Here is a 25,287-nt window from a genome sequence, read left to right on the forward strand (position 1 = left end):
GTTGATTGGTGAAATATACGTTTCATCACATGTCATGAAGCATAACATTATCTGCTATAAAAAATACACCACGGCCATACTATATGCAAAATTCCCAAATCTATATCCACTCTTCATATTTATTAGTGTATAGTTCATACTTCGATTTTGGTTCATTATCAAATTCATTGATTGAAGTTAAGAACTCGTCAATTTATGTTGATAGTGGTTTTTTATCAACCTTGTCTATTTTTTGTTCAAATTCTTCATAATCAGTATTCCAAAAAAAGTTAGTATTCTAACGGTGCAGAGCAACAACATGCTTGCTAGGATTATATTGACAACTTAAGATGGTTTCACTGGTTCAATTTTCCATTGCAGGAACCAAAAAGAAAAGGGGAAGGAGTTAAATGGAAGCTCAATTCGAGTGGTGGTAGATGAGGCTGTCCACACCATATTAATTTGTTCATGGGTGAATATATTCATTTGTCCAGCTAACACAATTGAGTTTTACTTTACCTCTTTAACTATAGACACCTACTCACCTCTATCAAGCCACAAAATAATATGGTCTAATTTATTTTTTATAAATTCAACCTTCAATTACTGAATGAGAAGTAGCTCCAACAGCCAACTAGATGCCAAGTTGTATTTTTTCTTGAACTTTACTAGATGTGCATTAAATATTGTATCACTTTTACTGGAAGCAACTAAATTTGCTACCCTTTTCCGTAAAATTATTATGATACTCCCATCTACTACCATGATTCAATTTATAACATCATGAATTTTTCTAAGAGATTATAGAGAAAATAAATCAACTTAGACTCTTGAAAAAAGAAATTGGGATACCCAATGTGAAATAATGGGATAGTATTTAAATAAGACGAGTTACTTATGAACATGCTAACAAAACTAGTCTTTAATTTCCCCCAAACTAAGAGCTCCAAAAGTTAAGCAAATGAAAATCCGTATATAGTCTTGATGTTTCTGCCTTTTTAATTTACCTTTTTTAAGCTTTTCTTTGAACAATCGTTGAATCGAGGGTTTATCGGATAAGGTCTGACTACATATTATCCCATATGGGATTCCACGAAATTTGTTGTTGTTGCTTTTCCAATGAACAATCAACGGTGTTTAGAATATAATACAGATTTAACTTTATAACAAAGATTTAGTAACTAAAAACTAGGAGGTGCCAGTGAGGAGGTCCATATCATGACTATCTTCCATTATTACAGATTCTTTGATCTCTTGTATCATCTTTAACACTTGCCACATTGTAGGTCTTTGCTCTGGTGAAGTCACTCTACAAGCCATAGCAACTTCTAGAAGCATTTCCAACTTATTATCTTCTCCACTTCCGTCATGATCTTCTCTAGTAGATTTCACCCAATGGATCATATCATCTGGCATTAAATATGGATGTTCTGAGGGATGTTTTCCTGTTAAAAGCTCAAGCAAAAGAATGCCAAATGAATATACATCGGACTTGGCACTGGCTTGGCGTTGCTGGTGGTGGTTGTGACTCAACTTTCGAATTTCTGGAGCTTTGTAGGCTGCAGAATCGGGGTCGTCGTCGTCCGAGGGGATGGCGAGGACCGAGAGGCAATAGTCGGCTATGCAGGCCTCGAAATCGGAGCCGAGGAGGACGTTAGAAGACTTGAGATTGCCATGAACAAGCCTCCATGCTTGGTGAATGTAGGAAAGTCCTTGAGCTACGTCCTCGGCTATTTTCAAGCATGAAGTCCAGTGAAGTGGCTTTGCTCTTGATGACTTGGAACCTGAACACGTGGCACATTGACCAGTCAAAGTACGTTTCAGATGCCACGTCAGATTGACCAAGTTTTGAAAACTAACTAAATTCAACAAAGAATCAACCTTTGCATTAAATATGCAACGGTGGTACTGACTACTGAACACTATTCTTTATTACTTTAGCAATGCCGAGTGCTGACCCCCACAATACTATTAACTTCAAGTTACGCAATCACACGTGAAACATAATTAAAGTTACATTCTTAAATCAGATTAAATAAGTTTAATAACACTACTACCTATGATTAGGACACTAAACAAACATAAAAGTATTTTACGAAGACAGAAATCGGTTTCCAATGTCGTCAGGGTCAGCTGCAAGATGCTCTGTGTCTGTGAAAACCTTGGGTTGAGGAACTGCAAAAATAGGAGTACAACCCTATTTGATTGAACAGGGTGGCGGAGGTAGAAGTTGAGCCAAAGATTCAATCGAATCTAAAATATTTATTAACTTTTGTACAAATTCGGTTATCATTAATATTTATCGTTTTAAAATTAAGAACTCAGTAGCTCTGACAACATACTAAAGTATTGAATTACTTAATTTATTTGTAGAGTATATAAACCCACCTCTATAATTACAATATTATTCGGATAAGGCAATTATAAATAAACAAGGAATCCTTCAGAAGAAAGCTTTCATCAGTGGGGCACCTTTATAGGTATTTGAAATTCTTAGTACCATTTTATGCAACATCTTTTATTTTAAATTAATGTAAATCTTTACATTTCATTTTGATGTGAATTTTTTCCACTTCAAACTAATGTCTCAATGAAAAATATCATATAAATGAGAGCAAATGTAATACTGCTCAAACTCTTCCTTACTTGTCCCCGCTAATCTCCCACCGTCCAATAAATGAGGAATTAAGAGCAAATGGAGAAGAAACGTACCATGAACAAGAGAGAACAGGCTACCATTGGGCTGATAATCATAGACCAAAAGCCTTTCTTCCCTAGCCTGAAAATAAGCCCGAAGTGGAACCAAATTCGGGTGTCTAAGCCCGCCCACTGATTCCATATGCTGCTCAAACTCTTCCTTACTTGTCCCCGCTAATCTCCCACCGTCCAATCTCTTCACACAAACAATTAAACGGTTATCAAGCACAGCTTTATAAGTGGTCCCCATTGTCCCTCTACCCAAAAGCTCAGCTGAAGCTCTCATCAGCTGCTCCAGCGTATACACCTGCACCTCACCTGCACAGAACATTAAGCTCCCACTTTTCCCAATCACTTGCTGCATTCCTTGTTGTACTCTTTTCACCTTCTCTTCTAACTCATTATTGTCTTCTTCAATTCTCATTACAGCTTCTGCATTGCCACTAACACTTGGATCAAATGCACCTTTCTGGGTTTTTTCACCCAGTTTTTTCGTCGCTAATGCTAATAATATTACTGAACATATAAGTATTAAACAAGCTGTTGAAACCCCAATAATAAGTAAAGATCTTTTATGGGTATTTTTTTCTTTACGGTTTAAAGCAACCCCATTTTGTAAATCCTCGTTCTGACCGAGTTCTGCCGGAGTTTTCGGTGGCGGCGGTGTAATTTTGGTGGCGGCAGCCGTGGAAGGGCTGAAAAAGGGTTGTATTGCACGGCATTCTTTGTGTATGATTTCGCCACAAAGTCCTATATTATCTGAAAAGGATGCCGTTTTAAACCGGGATAGTGTCTTAGTTACTGGAATAGGACCGGACAGGGTATTGTGAGAAATGGTAAAGATTTGGAGTGAAGATTGGTTCAGCGGTGGGACTGAACCGTTTATCCGGTTTGAGTCAAGCCGGAGATAGTACAACCGGTTCAAGTTGTTGATAGAAATGGGTACTGGACCGGTTAGATTGTTGTAGGACAGATCAAGAGTTTTGAGCCTGTGAAGAGTAAAAATAGAAGGTGGTATTGAACCAGTGAAAAAGTTATGGTCAAGAAAGAGAACTTTGAGATTAACAAGGGAAGAAAGATCAGGAATGGGACCAGTAAGTGAGTTATTTTGCAGACTCAAGACTCTTAGTTGATCAAGTTTAGACAATGTGTTAGGAGGAAATGTACCACCTAAGCTTATACCTTCAATTGTAACACGAACCACTTTCTTTTCTGCACATTGTACACCTTTCCATTTGCAGAATCTGAAACTTCTATTAGCAGAAAACTCAAGTTTGTTTCCTAAGTCAGCTTTGTATTTGAATGCTAACAATGCTGAAGCATCTGAAGGAATTAACAAACTAGTGGAAGGAGAATGTAAATGAGAAGAACCAGTAGTTAAAGAAGATAAATATAAGAGATTAACAACTACTACTAAGAGCTGATGTATTTTCATCTTCTCTCAGTGCAAGAAGGGAAAAGAGTTGTTGGGGGTTTAAAGATTGAATTTTTGCGACCCTTTTTTTGGTTTTCTTTTCTTTGCTAGCTCTATAATGTAGTCTTACATTATGCAGATAGGTTTAGAGGTGCAATACGTGACAAAAGAGGTGAAAGACTGAAGAGAGGATATGGCAAAGGCACAGTCAGATTCACGTGAAGATATGAGAAAGAAAAAGAGAAATGAAAGTGAAAAAAAAGGAGGGTGGGGACTTCCAATATTAGCCTGGCTACTTCTCTCTGTTTCTGTGTCATGCCATCGCCATATGTTTGTGAAAATTGTTATAGTAGTACTCGACTACTCAGTAGGTCAGTTCATATATGAGGAAACCCAACCTAGGTATTAGAGATTCTATAACCAGGTTTAATGAGAAGAACGAATCATATGATGGCTTGGTTTGAAATGCACTATTATATTTATTATTGTTCCATCCTTATGATGTGAGTGCATTTATCCCAAGGACGGCTCTAATGTTACAAGAGGTAAGGCCTATACCTTAGGCCCCCAAATTTGGGGGGGCTATTTTTAAAAAAGGAAATAGGTTCACATAAATTGGAACAGATGGAGTAATATTTTTAATATAAAAGTAGAGTTTTTAATATAAAAGAAAAGAAAACTTTTTATATATAAAAATAAAGTAATAATTTGACTTACTTAAAAATTGGTAGATGAATAATTTTCTAACATTTCAATTTTTTAGTTTTTACTCCTTCATTAGAGAACGTGTAAAATTTTTACTCTCTTTTTCTTAATTTGTTCAAGTCAATCTTTCTTTTTATCAATCTCTTCTTTTTTAAATACATATTTTTTGTCTTTCTCTTTATTATTCTTACTCATATTCTTTCTCCAAGATTTTATTAATTTAAGTGTTCAACAATACTTTTAAACTTTAAATAGTTTTATACTTCTATTGCTCTATAATATCTTATCTAAAATCAACAATACCTGAAGAAAGACTAAATGAGTTGTCTATAATATCGATTGAAAAAGAATTATTAGAAAAAGTTGATTATAAAAAAGATCATTAACAACTTTATATCTCAAAAAGCCAGAAGATTAGATTTCAGATAACAATATATCTTATAACTTCATTCTAAAAATTTAGGTCTCGTATTAAATTTTGGCCTTAAGCCCCGCATGTGTTTGAGCCGTACTGGTAACATGGTCAAGTGATAAGATACATACTTTTCTGTAAGCCTTTTTTTTATTTTATTGGGCTTGTAACAGTCAGAATGAGTATATAACCCCACACATGGTAGTGCAATGTTTCACTCAATAATCAATCTTATTTTTGAAGCCAAATGAAACATCACTTGGAAATGTAGGTATACTCGAGATCGACTAAAGCTTACATGAAGATTTTTTTGTTTTTGTTTTTAAGATTGTTATTATCGTATCTTCAAGGATTAAGCTCATTACTTACAGGTTAATGGTACCTTGTGTTCAAAACTCCACATAAGCAGTAGAACTATCATTTTAACTCTTTTTTTTTGAATTCCAGCCCCAAACACAACGTTTATGGCTGATTAGCATTGCTCTTGACCATTTAGCTATTGACTATTGTGACATTACAAGTATGGACTCTGATGTCGTTTGTTAATTCATGAGATTTTAACACTGTAGAGCAAATATATAAAACTATATAAATAAATAGCATAACTTTTGATTTTTTTTCAAAACTAGTCTTATGATATGCGTGTTGCGCGTGTATACTATCTAAGTGGTAAAAGACTTTTTTAAAAACATATTAATAACTATTGTGCTTGAGTTATAAAATAATACTACATGTTCCTAAAAATAATAAATAATGATGCTATATACATCACGGCCACAAGAGAAGTTCTCAATCATTAATCAATACATTCAACTAAAAAATTGTTCCATATTTAAATTTTATTTTATACTAAATAGATAGAAAGTAGTGCTTGAGACGTATCCTATTAATCATTACAAATTTACACACAAAAAAATATTTTTCTCTTTTATCTTTGTAATCTTAAAATTCATTAGGTAATGAAATATCTCTTATCTTTGTAATTTGATTCATTAGGTAATGAAAAATCTCTCATCTTTATAATTTCAATTTCGTTTTGTTTATCTTACTTCAATAAATAGTTATGATTAAATATAATTGTAATTATTGATTTTTTACTATATGTAAAGCATTGTTATATATATAATCTATCAATATCATTTTATCAATTTAGTATGTATAGAAAATTTAGGAAGGAAATTTAATAATTGAACGTGCGTTTTGACATGACCTTTTATCAAGTTAAAACATGCTTAAAATAAACATGGCATTTAGAATTCGAAAATTCCATGATCAATACAAATAAAAAAATAAAGGAAAAAAACACACAGAATAAAAAACAAAAAAGAAAAAAATACACATACTGTATTCACTCAAGTGCTTTAAAGAATCTGGAGAACATATAGACGTTAATGAATTAATAGACCATAACAAATAGAGAATCAACCAACAAATCTATTCTATAATCAATACGTTTTCACGTATCAAATATTTTGAAGACACAAAGATTCTATATGAAAAATACACAAGAGTTTAATATAGACAAAAAATCAATTTTTACTTCATAGCAAAGGAAAACTAAAGATACAAAAAAAAAAGGCCGAACTTACGAACCTGATCAAGAACCAAATGATCAGTACTAATGATTTGGTTGAAGGAAACCAACTCTAACTTGCGATAAGAGTATATGTAATAGTTTTATATGTTAGACTTTGACATGGACTCAACAATAAATCTATCAATCCCCAATCACATTATAAGGAGGTGCAGAATATTCCGTAATTTTTGTCAAGTTGATACTAATTGATAGAAGTTATTTTTGTACTAAATTGTTCACAAAGGCAACAGTTATGTAGAATTTTATTTTTGGTTAAGTATTTATTGTGCTGCCAAACGGAGAAAAAAAGACTTCAAAATGTCTAAACCTAAAAGAATACTAATTATTAGAAAAATAATTATACGTCTAATCCTAAATATTAGGAAAATATTTAAATGCCTAATTCTAAATATTAGAGAAATAAGTAAATAATTATTTTGTCTAATGTGAATTCTATTTTTAATGGATTAAAAAGGCAAACGATATTTCGCTAAGGGTTTTCGTGCTTTTAATATAGTATAGATTAACAGATTCATTTACTTTTATGGCATATTCTAATAGTAGTTACGGTTAATGATAGACCACTAATTTAAAAATTAGTTTATAATCTTATAAATATATATCCATTTATCTTTCATCCTCTTTAATACATTTCCGTTGCTCTATTAATAAATATAGAGAAGTGCTTGACAATAGGGATGGCTAGATGACCACATGCAGGTTTGGTTTGTATTTTAGTTCTTTCTTACTATTTATAATTGAGTATTGGATAATTTTAACTAAAATAATAGTTACTCGATCAAAATACTGACTTTGAGTATATAATTTATTTAATATATATATAATATTCCCTTCGAATTCACCATAAATTTATTTTTTCTTGCGACTGCCATTCTCAATTTTTTGAAATTCTTAACCTAATTTCTTAATCTTTACTATACCAGGTATATTTTTATTATACCATGAATATCTTTATTATACCGTGTATATAATTACATATGCGCACATAAATAAACAAATGCATATGTACGTTATACCATTATTAAAATGTGTATATAATTATTACACACTTAATAAGAAAATAAAAATCTACAACGTACCCTTCATAATGATATAATATAATTATATATTCATACATAACTAAACAAGTACTAATTTATGATATACCATTATTGTGTCGTGTATATAATTTTCTAAATTAACTAACACAAACCTACAATATACCCATAATATACTAATTCACTTAATTGGAAGTTCAAGGAAATGCCTTCAATGGTGCAGATTATTTTGTGTCTTCCTTTGATGGTATGTCTAGTTTTTTGAAGACTAGAGTTTTTTTTCTTTCGGTTTTTGTTGAAAAAACGGAGATCATATGCAAAAGGTTATCCTTGGGGAATTTAATTAGGAGATTTATTGGGATTTCATTGACTACAAGATGGAAACTGCTACTAATATAATATTTTTATTGCCTCATTTGTTATTCAATAAATGATGCTAAGAATATGTAGATATTTTTAAAATCTTGTCTAGTTATAAAAGTGACGGATTCGCAATCAACAAGTAGCTAATTTATATTTAAAGTGAAATGTGAAATTCAGGAACTAGATGAAAGTATTATGCTTAAATTAAAATAATTAACGAATATATATATATATATATATATATATATATATATATATATATATATCAATCAAACATGACAATCCTCTGAGACAAGATGGGAGTTACAATTGTCATTGAAGTGCAATCAAGGGTATAATGTTATACCTTCCCAGGACCATGTATGAATTTTCTTTTTTCTAAGCACGGAAGAATTAGAGCATACTGTTGACATGCCTTTATGTTACTAATATTATAAAGAAAAACCTCGTTATTCGCTAAAAAGTTGACAGACATCTTCTCCACTGTGGAAAGGGATCAAATGAATGAGCTTGAAATGGCAATATTGATAATTCAGAACGTTCCCCTATTTCTAGCCAGAACTTTGCATGTGCAAGCATTATATGTAACTTTTACCTAATAGTTACGGATTTGATAAGTCAATCCCAAGAGGCAAGAACACTGTTCCAAACTATTACAGTATACTAAGATCATCTAGCTGGGGCATGTTCACTATTCTGAACTTTGGAAGCTTGTGGGCTAAAAGAGTTAAAGATATCGTAACCTCTCAGATGAACCACCATTAAAACCATAGTTTACGCAGGAAAAAAAATTATGTACTCAGATGACATAATATTTTTGACACTAACCCTATTAAAAGCCAATTTAAGGTGACTATTCATAGGAATAGTAAAATGGTAATGTAAAAAAAGAGAGTAGGTGGCATGTTACAATATCTTTAACTGATGGGACAGTTGTAGCCATAAAAATCATACAAGCTTAAATTCAACAATTCATGATGCGGTGATCTGCGTTTAAGAGATGAACTTCAATTAAAAGCGTTAAGTACGTTGGAAGAAAATGCTGTGCTTATCTATAATACAAATTAATAATATGTCTAGTTCCTGGAACATCTGATAAAATTTTCTTCTGTTCACTCAAGGAAAAAAAAAAACTTTTTAAATGAAGTAGACTTATCACTGCATGTTCCGCAATGGTCTATGAGTTTGTCGGAGCCTAGGTTCTCTTACATCTCTCATTAGTCGCTTTCAATTCTGAATCAACCATGCATTATTATCGAGCTAGGAATCATCTTTACTTTATATGCAAGGGCCACTTAGACATCTTGGGTCTCTTACATCTCTTATCTTAGCTGTTTGTGTACTGCTTGTCATTAAACTTGCTAAAACTCTTGTTTCAAGATGATTTTGCTTGAGATACTTGATATGTGATGAAAATTATGAAGAATTGTTAGCTAGCATTTGGTTATAGATTCTCAAATTTATTTTGAAAAATATGATTTTGGTGAAGTTTGATTTGAAGATGGAAATGTGTTTGGACATCTGTTTTGGGTGAAGTTTTATTTGAAAAAACATGAAACATGACTTATACCCACAAGTTCTAAAAACTATCACAAATACCCAACAGTACCATTATCAATAACATTCATTATATTATCGCAAACTATATTCCTGAACATAAATAAATTTGATACAAAATTATCATTTTTATAATGAACTACATGATACACTATCAGATGACCAAGAAGACGAAGCAACATCGTTACAAAATAATAAATGGTGGGCTCTTTTATAAAATATAAAAGTTTGGGATAATTTTTAAAAAATATAATACTGATATTTTGGCGAGCTGGTTTTGGGATTTGGGAATTGAAATTTGGGATTTGGCCAAAATGTAAGCAAAATCTATGGCCAAACATATGTTTGCCAAATAAAACCCAAATTTATTTTGGCAAAATCTATGGCCAAACGGATCCTTAGATTATGGCATGTGTAACTATATTACTTAAGTAATTACTCAAAGAGACCTCTGCTTCTGTCCATCTTAGCTATTTAAAGGAGCATCTACTCACTGACAAGTTAATTTTACATAAGCATTTACCCATCAGGGTTCAACTAAGTTTTGCACGAGTCATATATAGTCGGCATGGTTGTGCACTATCAGCCTGTTTTAGATTTTTGAAGTGTTTGGCAAATAAGAAAACTGCTTAAAAAAGTTAAAAAGGGCTTAAAAAAGCCGAAAGCCACAAGTTGGCTGACCCTAACTTCTCCGTTTTTGGCTTAAAAGCAATCTTATTTTGACCAATGAAATTACTTACTTGTCCCTTATAACTTTTACTAATCCCAAAACTACCCTTATCAAATAAATCCTAAAACATCGAACTACTCCCACTTTCTTCATTTTTTAAGCCTCTGCTCATCTTCTTTCTTCTTCTTCTCCTTCATCTTCACTCAAGTTTTCGGTGGAAATCAATCTTCTTTATATGCTTTTTCTTTGAGGTATGGGAATATCCGGATTATCCCAAACCTGGGATAAGGCTTTGCATTTTTAAAAAAAATATGGTAACAATCATTTTGCAAGATTTATGTTTGGTGATGGTCCGCTTATGTAGAAATCGATGTTTGGCAGAATGTTATATAATAAGCAGAGGAAGATGTAGGTTCTTGATTTGTTTTAGGCAATATTTTTGTCTTTTTAACAGAAAAAAATGCTTCTTGTTTACCAAACACTTCAACAACTTTTTTTAAGTTTCTAACACTTTTATCCAAACACGTAACTACTTATTTATAAAACAAGCTTCTGCACTTAAAAGCTGCTTTTAAGCAGTTGTGCTTAAAAGCTATTTTTTTCCAGCTAATCCAAACCGGCTCTATAAGTGAGGATGGCAAACAGGGCGGGGCCTTTAAGGTTACATAAGCATTTGACCCAAAAGGCATTTTAGAGTCTATAAGTTTGTTTACATTTGACTTCCCATAATAGTAAACTAAACCTACCGAGGCAAACTCCAAAAAGACGGTCAACAGTCACTGCATCAACACATTGTTCATAAGTAAATTTATATTTGACTTTCCATAATAGTAAAGTAAACCTACTAAGCCATACTCCAGAAAGACAGTCAGTGCATTAACACATTGTTCTGCTTAAGATTTCCAAGTTTTAATCTTAAGCAAGCGCATGCGTGCTGACTTTAAGCCTCACCTGCAACCTAATTTAACCAATGTATCTATCTCTTTACCGTAGCATATTGCATAACCAATAGCACTCAAATAATTCAAATAGAGGTAGCTCGGAGATCATACCAGATTAACATTTCCAACTTAAAAGATGACTTCTGCTCGAGGTGATGACGACCTTCCGAATTTCGTAACCTGTTTCATTATATCGATCAATGTTTCCTTAGATAATGTGCAAGTCTCAATAATCATTGTCTCCAACACCGGAGACTTGGCCAACAGAAGCTTGATCAATTCAATCTCAGGCTTTGTGCCACTAATTGCTTTCAGTTTAACTTTGGTAAGGTGATTCAACTTTATGTCAGAATAGTATTCAGCTTCCAAAAATTCCTGAGCAGGAAGTTCATCTCCTTTGTCATTAAATGCCTGAAGAAAGATCACAAAATGAGGAAAAGAACATAATAAACTAGAACATACAGCGAGAGGAAAACAAAGGAAAAGGAGGAATTAAGTCAAGGTAGTTGTTTCAAACCTCAATTTCAATTTCTTCTAAATATGGGGAGCTTCTAATCAAGCAAAGAAGACAGCAAACTTCATCAAATCCACTTAGACAAATATCAAACAGGTAAAGCTGTCGAAGACAGAGAAGAGGCATGGGAAGCCTTACTGGGATTTCATCTAGTCCTGCTATCATGGCCTTCCAAGGAAAATACTAAAATCAGGGCAGCAGAAACATGGTGTGTGAAAGAACATGATAAATATTATTAGTTCCATTCACTTTTACCTTGATAATACATATATCCAAGCGGAGATCCTTAACAGCAGACAAGGAACCAAAAAACTCGCCAAAATCACATTTTCCTCTCTCCACAGAAGATACATGATCTAAAGGATGTCCAGTCGCTATTGCAACATCAGCAAGAAGAGTGGTATTCTTGAAACATAAAGAATTTATTTTGCTTCCAAAGTAAAAGTATCTTAATTGAGGAGCATTGACTTCGATAAAGTTCAAGGGGTCTGAGATTTCCAGCTCCAGACACTCGAGAAGTGGGCAACAAGAGATTAAATTCTCGAGCGATTTGGCAGAAATAGTGACGTTAAACAATTTCAGGCAAATTAGCCTACTAAATTCTTCAAAGGAAGGTGATGGATTGATTAGACAATGGTGAAGAACCAAATACCTCATCTTTGAACACCTGAAAACTGCAGAGGGCAATTTGTATTTTTCACCCTCCGGAAGTTCAAGAACGAGAGACTCGACCCCATTCTTTGACAGGAAAAACATCAAGTTGTCAATCTCAGGGCAGTCTTTCAGATCAGGAATGGAGATTATACACTTAGTAATTGGTCAAGTGACAAGAGCTGATAGAGAATCACTGCAAATTTAACTCTAGGAGTTGATATGTTTTGCTTGGTTTCTTTCCACAGTGTGTGATCAAGTGTTAGTTTTGGAAGTTTGACCAAGTTATACCGCCATTTCCTGGACAAGATACTAGTCCTAACAGCATCTCGCAGGGGCAAACACATTAAAATGGCATTAATCACATCGCCTGGAAGGTTGCTAATTATATCAGAAGATTTTCGCCCTGACACTTCCGTGATTTTTGATTCCATCATTCTTGGGAATCAATAGAGGAATCTGGAGACAATAGAAGCAATAATTATAAAGCAAGGAACATTCAAACCATACTGGAATAACATGTTGCAACTTTGAGAAGCAAAACCAGGGTAGCAACCAATAGAAATTATTTCCTTTCCTAAATATAGTTATAACAATACCACTACTCATTTCTTTTAATTAAGCACATACATGAACCTATCCATAAATGTTTTTCAGACAAGTTGGATCAAATGATTAATGGCCCGGATTAACAAAGAAAATAAATCTTGACTACATCATATAATGCTTTCCAGATGACAAACTAGCATATTTTACTAATAAATCTGCGCCAAATTTTTACACATACATGGAGCAAAGAACTGAGTCAAAAATTTAATTGCAATACCAAGCTAAAGAATTAGCTATAAGAGAATTTTGTTCATGTTTAGGTGCTTTTATATAAATAGATTGCTAATACACAATTCATATACCACTATAACATAAATAATACACATAATACATATATTACTGCATAAAGTTTGTTCAGAAAGCTCATACATCAAATCAGATTGCCGACCTAATAAAACTGAAAATTCTATCATACCAATAACAAAAAAAATAAATAAAAATTGAACGTTATTTACAGAGAGAATCACTTTCAAACTCTGTTAGACCATGAATTGAGAAATTTGAAAATAAAAGACGAAAAAAATTACACCAGAAGCCTTATGTTCGCAATTGTACTATTGCTTAAACATGAAATTCTACGAATGGAAACCAGACAGAGAGGAAAATATCTAAACGCAAGGGAAAAGTAGAACATACCGATTTTGATTCTGTCCGAGAGGGAACTTGAGGAGTTCGCTATAAGAGGAGCAGATTTGCTCAAACGAGGGTTTGGCGAGATTTAAGGCAGAAAGCAGAGAATTGGCGCTCATTTGCTTGTTTTCCTTCCAATACACTAGAAATTAAGTTGGCCTTGGGCCTAAGTTTTACATTTAAATGAGTGAGGGATTTGCAAGAATAGCGTAGTTTCACGCCAGTATTTCTTGACTGGGCCTCTGATCTTATCTTGCCTGGTGATTTGCAAGAATGGCCTTCGAAGTAGGTAATCTTTATTTTTTAACGGGCGAACTTCAACTTTAACAAGTGTTGCCCCTCATTTGCCACATCAGCAATACTTTTGACTTATGACCTTAAAAGTTTGCCCATGGGACAAGCGAGAATTAAAATATTAAGAGTAAGACCATCAATTTTCAAGGTCATTAAGCCTGTTTGGCCAAGCTTCTCAAAAAGCTAAAAGTGTTTTTTTTCCTCAAAAGCACCTTTTTTCCTAACTTGAGGTGTTTGCCCAAGTTTTTTTTGGGAAAAAAAAGCAGTTTCTGAGAAGCCGAAAAAAATAGCTTCTTCCCAAAAGCAGAAGCAGTGTTGACTTTTCTTCCTACCAAAAATACCCTTAACAAAATATAGTATATACCAAAATAACCGTTAAACCTAATACTTAGGATATTAATGTATAAATATTTTTTTATTATTTTTAGGATATCTTTCTAATATATAGTAACTTTTAAGGGTGAATGATTTTATATTTGTTGAATGATTTTTATTATATTTAACTTATATTAAAATAATTAAGTACTTTTAAATTTTATTTTCATATTTTGCTCAAATAAAATAAAAAAATTTAATTATTGCCTGTAATAACAAATTTTTAAGATTATTTATTTACTTATAATATTAACTATTAAGTAAATATATTTATGTCCTTATTCGTAATTTGATACTTAAAAGTACTTTCTGAAAAGCTTGGCCAAATACTAATTATTGCTCAAAAGTACTTTTCAGAGTTATTAGCCAAACACAAACTGCTTCTTTTTAATAGTACTTTTTTCAAAAGCAATTTTGAAAAAAACACTTCTCAAAATAAGCTTATTTCTCCAGCTTGGCAAAACAGTATTTTGCCACGCATCTTCTCTGGCCCTCTTCATATTCTCGCCTATTTGAATTCTAGCCAGAACTTCGCATGTACAAGTAGAGTTGTTCAAAACCGAACCGTAACCGTTAACCGAACCGAAAAAATGACTTATTAACTTATTGGTATCGGGTTATCAGGATAACGGTTGGTGAACAGATTGAGATTTTATAATTAACAGCTTAACGGTTTGGGGGTGGATTACTCAATTTCCTTATTGGATAAACCGTTAACCCGTTAAAAAATTTTATATTTATACTTTTACCCATGTATATAATAAAGTAATTTTGAAACCCTAAGGTACTCTTTCTTGAATTCCTAACTATTATTTCCCCTTTCTTTTGCTATCAAAACATGCTATATTTACAGTATATTAAAAAGCATGTACTCGAAATGATGTGTGTTAAGAAGTTACGTGCATCTCTCTCTCTCTTTCTTTCTTTCTTCTTCTGTTGTTGGCATACATATTCCTTGATCGTGTCCTCAAGAGTAAGGGATAAAAGGTACTTCATTTAGTGCTTTTTAATATAGCGGTAGTAATTAAATTTGACAACTTACGGGAAAATATTCTTAGCTTTGCAACCAAAAGAACTAAGGTTCAAAAATTTTCTATTTGATTTAGCAGATAAACAACCCGATAATCGCCTGATAATCGTTAATCCGATACCAATCCACCCATTGTCTTATTGGATGGCTTGCGGATTACTACATTTATAATCCGATAACCGATAAGTCAGAACCGTTAAACGTAATAATCCGCCCAATCCGCCCGATAATCACTCATGGTACAAGACAGGCATTATATCAGTTGGATGTATCATCACTACATATTCCGCATTCCGCAATGTGTATGAGTTTGTCGGAGCCTCGCCTCTCTTACGCATCTATTATTAGTCGCTTTCAATCTGAATCCACTTAAACACAGCATGCCTCCCTCTGATCAAATTTTCCTCGAAATTTTGTTATTAATAACTTTTAGTCTAAGATGCACTTGAATACTAATGATACTAATATATACTCCCTCTATTTCAAAAAGGTTGCTCTTTGATCACATTTTTCTTATATATTATATAAATATTTTGAATTGTGAATTATTATGACTTATAATGCTTTTTATGTAGTTTCCGAAAATATAAATTTTATTTTCCAAAATTTGAAGAATTTATGTCCAATTTTACAGTTAAAGTTAAGTATTTTGACCATCATATTTTGAACTACGTCAATCTTTTTGAAACATATGGAGTAATTAATATTGATGGAGACACAATTTTATATTTGTGACTTTTCAAAAGGTCGCAAGCTTTTCTCTTTATTTTTTTTCACCTTTTTGCTAGAGTACTAAGATCAATTAAATGAAAAGTAGATGAACGGTGTGCCTTAATTCCCCGACATCTTATGAAAAAGAGCATTCTTTTTATTATGACAACAATTAGTAGTAATATACAAAAAAAAATCTTCCTATTAACCACATGTAATAAAAACTTTAACCGAGGAAAGTTTACTAGTAGTTGATATTTATGCCCGGAAGATCTTTTTGAGAAATTTTCAGAAATCACTATTGTTTAGTGGCTATTAACTTCCTATAGTATAACGGTCCGATCGGTCGTTTTGAGTATTATAACCCCGTTTCCCTATTTACTGCTCAATTTATGCCTTACAATTAAATTATGACTTACCGGGTTAGTTGGTTCGAGTCCAGAAGGAATTCGGAGTGAAATGAGACACTTAGTCTCATAATTAAAAATTTTAAGATAGAAAAGTTGTCCGGATGTGGACTTAGGTATAAACGACCTCGGATCTGAAATTTTATGATTTCAATATCTCCGTATGGTGATTTTGGGCTTAGGAGCATGTCTGAAATTTTTTTTGGAGGTCCGTAGAGGAATTAGGCTTGAAATGCCGAAAGTTAAAATTTTGAGAAGTTTGACCGGGGGTTGACTTTTTGGTATCGGAGTTGAAATCTGATTCTGAAAATTTTAATAGGTCTGTTGATGTTTGGCATATTTCGATATGTGTTGATGTTACTTTGCCCATGCTTTAACCACTTTTTGATGTTATTTAATCTTTAAAACACCCAACATGGTGTAATTATTGGTTTGATGACTAATTAAGTTATGTGTGACAATTTAAGGTGTTCGGAGTGCAAAATATGAAGAAAAGGTGGTTTAGCTAGAGGAAGAAGGGTTGGATGCGTCGCATCCAACCTAGGAAAACATCATCCTGCATGCAACCTTAGCAGTGAAGTTGTGCCATCGCGTCCGCCATCGCGTGCGAAACTGGGAAGTAGAAGTGAAGCTGGATGCGTCGCGTCCACCATCGCATGCAAGCTGAGAAATAGAGGACAAGGTGGATGCGTCGCATCCACCTTCGCAGGCAAAAATTGAAATGGAGGACAAGGTGGATGCGTCGCATCCACCTTAGCATCAATCCCTGAAGCCGAATTGGACTAGGAATGGGAGAGCTTTGGCCCACGACTTTTGTACGCAATATATAAGCTAAAAACGCCTCTTTTAGGTTATCTAACATATTGGGAAGAGGGAAAAAGCCAGGAAAAAGCTGTGAAGGCCGGAATTCATCAAGTTTCATCTTTCTCACACCAAACTTAGTAATTTTTATGTTTCTTTATATGATTTGTTGTTTGGCTACCATGTCTATGTGGAGCTAAACTTCACGTTCTAGGGTTGTGGTTCTTTCATGACTATTGTTATTCGGATATTGATTTTGACTTCTTGATTTATCATATTAGTTTATTTATTCAATCTTGCACTTAATTATTTAATTGCTTGATCACCAATTGAATATTATCTACGAATCTAGAATTGAACTCGAAAGTGGGAATTCTATATTGCATATAGGATTGAGTAGGGCAAGTTCTTGAACTCGGGCATCGGGGAACGGATTCGTGGTTAGGATAGACATATACCTAATTGCCTTGCTTGGTTGATTTACAGGAATTATAAATGCGTTCTTGTTGATTCTAACTCCATAGACATATAGGCGTTAGGTTAGCTTGAATAGGCGAGTAAGAACTCGACAGATTCTTATGAGCAATATTAACCCTGTCAACCAATAAGCTAGATAAATTAGTCGGTCAATTCAATTGAAGAATACAATAGGATTGTTAGATAGACCATAACCCTAGATCGTTTTCATTACATTGATATCATTAAAATCTGCTCTTTCTCTGTTCAAAGTTTATTATTTATATTTTTCTTATTTAATTAGTTAGAATAAAATATTTTTAGATTTAATTCTTATTTAGATAATTAAGATAGGCTAATTTAGTTAATAGCTAATCATAAGTCCTCGTGGGTTCGACATCCGACTTTGAGTCACTTTATTACTTGACGACCGCGTATACTTGCGTGAGTGTGTTTGGTCGCAACAAGTTTTTGGCGCCGTTGCCGGGGACTTAGAAATTAGCTACGTGACTAAGTTAAGCTTTTATTAGATATTTGTTTTCAAGTTTTAATTTTCAGTTTGCCTGGTTTGTGTCAACGCAGGGTTTACTCTCGAATGCGGAGGAGTAGAAGTGCAAACAACCTCATTCCTCTTGATCCAGAAATCGAACGAACATTACATAGAGTGAGAAGGGAACACGAAGCTAGAACGAGAATAGAAAGAGATTTGGACATTGCAATCCAACCACAGCCAATAGATATGGCAGGCAATGAGGAGCGTCCGGTAATCGAAGCCGCAAGGCCCAATCTTGCGAATATGACTCAGGCTATTGTGAAGCCTGATATCACTGGGCATTTTGAACTCAAACAGTACATGGTACAGCTGATTCAGTCCACAGGACAATATGTGGGTCTATCTCATGAGGACCCGCAGAGGCATATTCAAAACTTCTTGGAAATCACGGACACTTACAATTATCCGAACGTCTCCAAGGACTATGTCAGGCTGACACTATTCCCTTTTTCACTGTTGGGGGAAGCTAAAGAATGGTTGCAAAAGGAGCCCGCGAACTCTATCCACACTTGGGATAATCTAGCAAGGAAATTCCTGATCAAGTTTTTCCCAACTAAGAAGACAAAGTCGTTGAGGAGCCAAATTCTTGGGTTCCAACAACGGGATGGCGAGACACTTCGTCAAGCTTGGGAAAGATACAAGAAACTACTCAGAGACTGCCCGCATCATTGTCAAACTGATGAGGTATTGGGTCACACTTTCGTTGATGGGTTAGATGAAGCATCAAAGATGAATCTTGACTCAGCTTGTGGGGGTAGTTGCATGGCAAGACCGTATAGTGAAATACAACTCCTGCTAAATAATTTCACTGCTAATGACCATAATTGGCAAGGAGAGGGGGATTCACGAAGGGTAATTAAACAGAAGGCCGCCGGTTTGATTGAGCTTGATGACTTTTCCGCCATGAGAGCCGATATAGCAAAATTGGCAAATCAGATGAATAGAATGACAACACAACAAATGCAACATGTACAGCAGATGTCTATTTGTTGCGAACTATGCGGAGACAGTCATATGATTGACATGTGCCCCACGAATCCTGAATCTATATACTATGTGGGACAACAAAACAGAGGTCCTATGAATCAACATGCGCAATATGGGAACACTTACAACCCAAACTGGAGGAATCATCCTAACTTCTCATGGGGCGGGAGTCAACAGAATCAGTATAGGCCTCAAGGGAATTTTACTCAACCTCAGAAGCCACCCCAACAAATGGAAGAAAGTATGAATGACTTGCTGAAAAAGTTGTTACTGGACAATCAACAGCTCAGGACCGATTTCAGAAATCTTGAGAGGCAAATGGGGCAGTTAGCAGCAAACCAAAATACTAGACCTACAGGCTCACTTCCCAGTGATACAGAGAAGAACCCTCAAATTAATGCAGTTACACTTAGAAACGGGAGGGAACTAGAGGAAACGCCAAGGAAGATAAAAGAAAAACCTATACCTGGGGGGAGTTGACACCTAAGGCAACACAAGAGTCAAAGGAAGATGATGCAAGTTCAGAGCGAATGGAGGTTACAAGGCCACCACCACCTTTCCCCCAAAGATTGCAGAAAAGGAATGACGATCGCATGTTCAACAAATTTCTCTCCATGTTGAGTCAGGTTCAATTAAATATTCCATTAGTGGATGTACTTCGTGAAATTCCAAAATACGCTAAGTACATAAAAGACATAGTGGCTCATAAGAGGAAATTGACTGAGTTCGAGATGGTTGCACTTACTGAGGAGTGCACATCAAGGGTCCAAAACAAGCTTCCCCAAAAGCTTAAGGACCCTGGCAGCTTCACTATTCCAGTACAAATCGGTAATATTAACGTGGGACGTGCTCTGTGTGATTTGGGTGCAAGCATAAATCTGATGCCGTTATCCTTGTTTAAGCAATTAGGTCTGGGAGCTCCGAGACCAACCACCGTGATGTTGCAATTAGCTGATAGGTCCATAGCCTACCCCGAAGGAGTGATTGAAGATGTGCTGCTGCAAATTGGAAAATTCATCTTCCCAGCTGACTTCATTATTCTAGACTTCGAGGCTGATGAACAAGTTTCAATCATATTGGGACGACCTCTCTTGGCTACTGGCGATGAAATAATTAAAGTGAGAGAAGGGAAAATGATTATGAGAGTGGACAACGAGGAGGCAGTCTTCAATGTCTACAAAGCAATCCAACTCCCCCGCCACTATGAGGAGCTCTCTATGATATCTGTGGTGGAGGTGGATGAGAAACTTCTTAACACGAGTGTATATCTAGGCGACTGTTTAGAAAAAGCAATCATGCTGTTTGATAGCTTGGAGATGGATGATGAGGTTGAGGAGATGAAGGGAATCCTAGATACATCATGTGGTTACATGCAAGGAATAATCCCGTTTGAGCCCCTGAATAGGCCAAGTGGCCCCCCACCAAAGCCGTCAATTGAAAAAGCTCCAAATTTGGAACTTAAACCCCTACCCCCTCACCTTCAATATGCTTATTTGGGAAGTTCTGACACCTTACCTGTTATTATTTCTGCTCACTTGTCTAAATTACAGGAAGAAAAGCTATTAAGGGTGCTACGTGAGCACAAGCGAGCAATTGGGTGGACAATGTCTGACATTAAAGGCATTAGTCCAGCTTTCTGCATGCACAAAATCCTCATGGAGGACGGACACAAGCCGAGTGTAGAACACCAACGCCGACTAAATCCAATCATGAAAGAAGTGGTAAGGAAAGAAGTGATTAAGTGGCTTGATGCAGGTATTGTATTTCCAATCTCTGATAGTAAATGGGTAAGCCCCGTTCAATGTGTGCCGAAGAAAGGGGGGATAACCGTAGTAGTTAATGAAAATAATGACTTAATTCCTACAAGAACTGTAACTGGATGGAGAATTTGCATAGATTACAGAAAACTAAACAATGCCACCCGGAAAGACCACTTTCCCCTGCCTTTTATTGACCAAATGCTTGATAGATTAGCTGGCCAGGAATACTACTGTTTCCTGGACGGTTATTCGGGGTATAATCAGATTGCTATAGCCCCAGAAGACCAAGAGAAAACTACATTTACATGTCCTTATGGCACGTATGCGTTCAAGAGAATGCCCTTCGGTCTTTGTAATGCACCTGCGACTTTTCAAAGGTGTATGATGGCTATTTTCACTGACATGGTTGAAAGATATGTAGAAGTATTCATGGACGATTTTTCTGTGTTTGGATGTTCTTTTGATGAACCTTGATAAAGTGCTAGCTAGGTGTGAAGAGACGAACTTGGTGCTAAACTGGGAAAAGTGCCATTTCATGGTACGTGAAGGTATAGTTTTGGGGCACAAGGTTTCAAAAGATGGTCTACAGGTAGATAAAGCAAAGGTGGAGACGATCGAAAAATTGCCCCCGCCGACATCCATCAAAGGCATTCGCAGTTTCTTGGGTCATGCAGGTTTTTATCGTCGTTTCATTAAAGATTTTTCGAAAATTTCTTCCCCTTTGTGCAGGCTTCTAGAGAAAGACGTTACCTTCAAGTTTGATAATGCATGTCTGAAAGCATTTGAGGAGCTGAAGGGAAGATTGGTGACTGCACCAATTATCATTGGCCCCGATTGGGCACAACCATTTGAGTTGATGTGCGATGCAAGTGACATAGCAATTGGAGCGGTGTTGGGGCAAAGGAGGGATAAAATCTTTCACTCCATTTATTATGCAAGCAAAACTATGAATCCAGCTCAGATGAATTATACAGTGACTGAAAAGGAGTTGCTTGCAGTGGTGTGGGCGTTTGACAAGTTCAGATCCTATCTAGTGGGAACCAAAGTCATCGTCTACACAGATCATTCAGCTATCAGATACCTATTTGAAAAGAAAGACGCCAAGCCGAGGCTGATTCGTTGGGTCCTCCTCTTGCAAGAATTTGACTTAGAGATCCGAGATCGAAAAGGGACAGAAAATCAAGTGGCCGATCATTTGTCCAGATTAGAGAGCCGGAACCATGTAGCTGAAGGAGGGTCAATTAAAGAAACATTTCCGGATGAGCAAATATTGGCAATCACCTCAGGTGAAGCCCCATGGTATGCAGATTATGTGAATTTTATCGCAAGTGGGGTAACGCCACTAGAATGGACAGCTGACAATAGAAGAAGATTCCTACATGATGTAAGGTTCTACGTGTGGGATGAGCCATTCCTATATAGGCAGTGTGCAGATCAGTTGGTGAGAAGGTGTGTTCCTGAGGAAGAGATGAAGGCTATACTACATGACTGCCATGCGTCACCATATGGAGGTCATCACGGCGGGGATAGAACCGCCCAAAAAGTGCTACAATCAGGTTTTTATTGGCCAAAATTGTTTAAGGATGCACATGCCTTCGTTAAAAATTGTGATAGATGCCAAAGAACTGGAACTATCACGAGGAAGCACGAGATGCCCTTGCAAAATATACTGGCGGTAGAACTTTTTGATGTTTGGGGGATTGATTTTATGGGACCATTCCCATATTCTAACGGACACAGATACATCTTGGTAGCGGTCGACTATGTTTCTAAGTGGGTAGAGGCCATAGCTCTTCCTACTAACGACGCAAAAGTTGTGGTAGGCTTTGTAAAGAAGCACATCTTCACACGTTTTGGGACCCCAAGAGTGTTGATAAGCGACGGGGGAACTCACTTTTGTAACAAACTGCTGAATAATATTCTTGCAAAATACGGAGTCAAGCACAAAGTTTCCACTGCCTATCATCCCCAAACGAGTGGTCAAGTAGAAGTTTCCAACAGAGAGGTCAAGCAGATTTTGGAAAAGACAGTAAGTATGAATAGAAAGGACTGGGCCGGGAAGCTGGATGACGCATTATGGGCATATCGCACTGCGTACAAGACCCCAATAGGCACTTCTCCGTACAGGTTGGTTTATGGGAAGGCCTGCCATCTGCCCGTCGAGCTTGAACACAAAGCATATTGGGCGATTAAAAAGCTAAATATAGAGATGGACTTGGCCGGTGAAAAGAGATTGCTACAACTCGACGAGCTTGATGAGTTTCGATTGCATGCGTATGAAAATGCCAAATTGTATAAAGAGAAGACCAAAAGATGGCATGATAAGCATATCCAACATCGTGAGTTTGAACCAGGTCAACAAATTCTACTGTTTAATTCAAGGCTAAAGCTTTTTCCAGGAAAGCTTAAATCTCGATGGTCGGGTCCGTTTGAAGTGGTTAGTGTGAAACCTCATGGTGCGATAGAATTGTGTGATAAGGGGTCCAATACGACATTCTTGGTAAATGGCCAAAGAGTAAAACACTATTGGGGTGGTGACATTGCACGTCACAAGACCACAATGGATTTAGTGGAGGCATGAAGAACATGTTGCGTCGTGCCGCGACGTTAAATCAGGCGCTTCTTGGGAGGCCACCCAAGTTAGTTAGTTTTTTTTTATTTTATTTTATTTTATTTTTATTTTTATTTTTATTTTTTTTTTCTCCCTTCTTTTCGTAGGACATAGATTTTATTCAAGAAAACGAGGCGGATGCGTCGCGCCCCCCTCAGCAAAAAAATTGACGGGCCAATTGCTCAAGGCAGTGAAGTCTGCCTATCGCGCCCGTATCGCGTCCGAAAATTTTTGAAGGAAGACAAGGGGATGCGTCGCGTCAAAGCTCGCACGCACAGGTAAGTAATATATATTTTAACACATCTTAAGATAACCTATTCGAACAAAAAACGTTTCTTGCGACGCATCCACTCGTCTCGTTTTGGCGACGCCTACGAACGCAGAACAGAATTCTCTCATCGAAATTGTAACGCAATAAGCTCAAACGCGACAGGTACTTAGATTCGTAAAATGACAGCAGCGAGTAAACCATCCAAGCAACAAGACAAAGATGGTAACAAGCAACCGCCCAGAAAGCCTACCGGAAGGGCAGCGGGCGGTCCAAATCCATAGAAAAAGAGGAAGCGGACGGAGAAGGAAATGGAACTGCTGCCTAGGCAGTTAAGTGATGATTCAGAGCAAGAGGAGGAGGAAACATTGGTCCGGAGGACAGTGAAGAAGGGTATTTCACCAAGCAAAGGAATAGAGATACGAGAGCCTGTGACATACCAAAGAAAAGCTTCGAGAATGAGTGCTCCAACTGATAAAGGGAAGGAGAAGATTACTACAGAATCTGAATCCGATTCCGATTCGGACAATGACCACCTACAGATCAACATGAGTGATGAAGACGAAGGTGAACCCATAGACCGAGTTGATTGGGAGAAATACTTTGTTAATGAGAAGGCATTCCGAGCCTATAAGAAGATATTGGTTTCAAAGAAGTACATTCCGGAAAAGCCGATAAACATCGGACCACTTAAGACAAAGTACTCAGAGTTTCTCAAGTCAATTCGAGAGGTGCAAAAATGGGGACCCATTCTGAAAGGTCATGGCAAAGCCAACCTCACCATTGTTAGAGAGCTCTACGCCAATTGGTGTCACGCACGGGGAAACATTGTGCGAGTAAGAGGGATAGATATTAATGTGTCAGCTGAAGCTCTGAATAACTTCTTAAGGGTGCCACACACACTCACTGACAGGTTTGACGCCATATGCAAAACACCAGATTATGCACACATTAAGTCTGTCCTATGCCCTACCAGGAAGGATGCAGAATGGAAGCATGGGAGTATGGAGTACCACTCTATAGCAAAGGAATTCATGAGTACGTTAGCACGTGTGGCTCTAAATTTCATTTGTAACCGACTGCTGCCATGCCAACATAAAACTGATGTCCCTCGTTACCGCGCACTCGTATTATATGCTTTATTAGAGGGGATACCACTCAACTTCGGAGCCATCATGCATGATCAAATGCAGCGAACCAGGATGAATTACAAGTGGAGGCTGTTCTTTGCTAATACCCTAACGGCTTTTTTAACAGA

At 36.0% G+C, this 25,287-nt stretch overlaps 2 protein-coding genes across 2 annotated transcripts; both read right to left on the reverse strand.

The window, feature by feature from the left end:
* Window positions 1–966: 966 nt before the first annotated feature.
* LOC107796011 (putative inactive receptor kinase At5g67200) lies at window positions 967–4,418 on the reverse strand. Its single transcript, XM_016618718.2, has 2 exons — window positions 2,692–4,418; window positions 967–1,763 (listed from the first exon to the last, which is right to left on the reverse strand). Exons 1-2 carry the CDS (start codon window positions 4,109–4,111, stop codon window positions 1,168–1,170), a joined length of 2,016 nt encoding a protein of 671 aa, XP_016474204.1. The 5' UTR covers window positions 4,112–4,418; the 3' UTR covers window positions 967–1,167.
* Window positions 4,419–11,230: 6,812 nt separating this feature from the next.
* Window positions 11,231–14,018, reverse strand: LOC107796012 (F-box/FBD/LRR-repeat protein At1g13570-like). The gene is made up of 4 exons (XM_016618720.2): window positions 13,783–14,018; window positions 12,142–12,996; window positions 11,890–12,054; window positions 11,231–11,783 (listed from the first exon to the last, which is right to left on the reverse strand). Exons 2-4 carry the CDS (start codon window positions 12,640–12,642, stop codon window positions 11,502–11,504), a joined length of 948 nt encoding a protein of 315 aa, XP_016474206.1. The 5' UTR covers window positions 12,643–12,996; window positions 13,783–14,018; the 3' UTR covers window positions 11,231–11,501.
* Window positions 14,019–25,287: the final 11,269 nt, after the last annotated feature.

The sequence above is a fragment of the Nicotiana tabacum genome, chromosome 12 (assembly GCF_000715075.1).
Source record: "Nicotiana tabacum cultivar K326 chromosome 12, ASM71507v2, whole genome shotgun sequence".
NCBI lineage: Eukaryota > Viridiplantae > Streptophyta > Magnoliopsida > Solanales > Solanaceae > Nicotiana > Nicotiana tabacum.

Coding starts and splice junctions, on each gene's coding strand:
- LOC107796011 (XM_016618718.2), bottom strand. CDS start 4,111: ATGAAAATACATCAGCTCTTAGTAGTAGTTGTTAATCTCTTATATTTA. Junction 1,764..2,691: donor CCTGTTCTCTCTTGTTCATG/GTACGTTTCTTC, acceptor CCACGTGTTCAG/GTTCCAAGTCATCAAGAGCA.
- LOC107796012 (XM_016618720.2), bottom strand. CDS start 12,642: ATGTTTTTCCTGTCAAAGAATGGGGTCGAGTCTCTCGTTCTTGAACTT. Junction 12,055..12,141: donor TGGATATATGTATTATCAAG/GTAAAAGTGAAT, acceptor TTTCCTTGGAAG/GCCATGATAGCAGGACTAGA. Junction 11,784..11,889: donor TAGAAGAAATTGAAATTGAG/GTTTGAAACAAC, acceptor ATCTTTCTTCAG/GCATTTAATGACAAAGGAGA.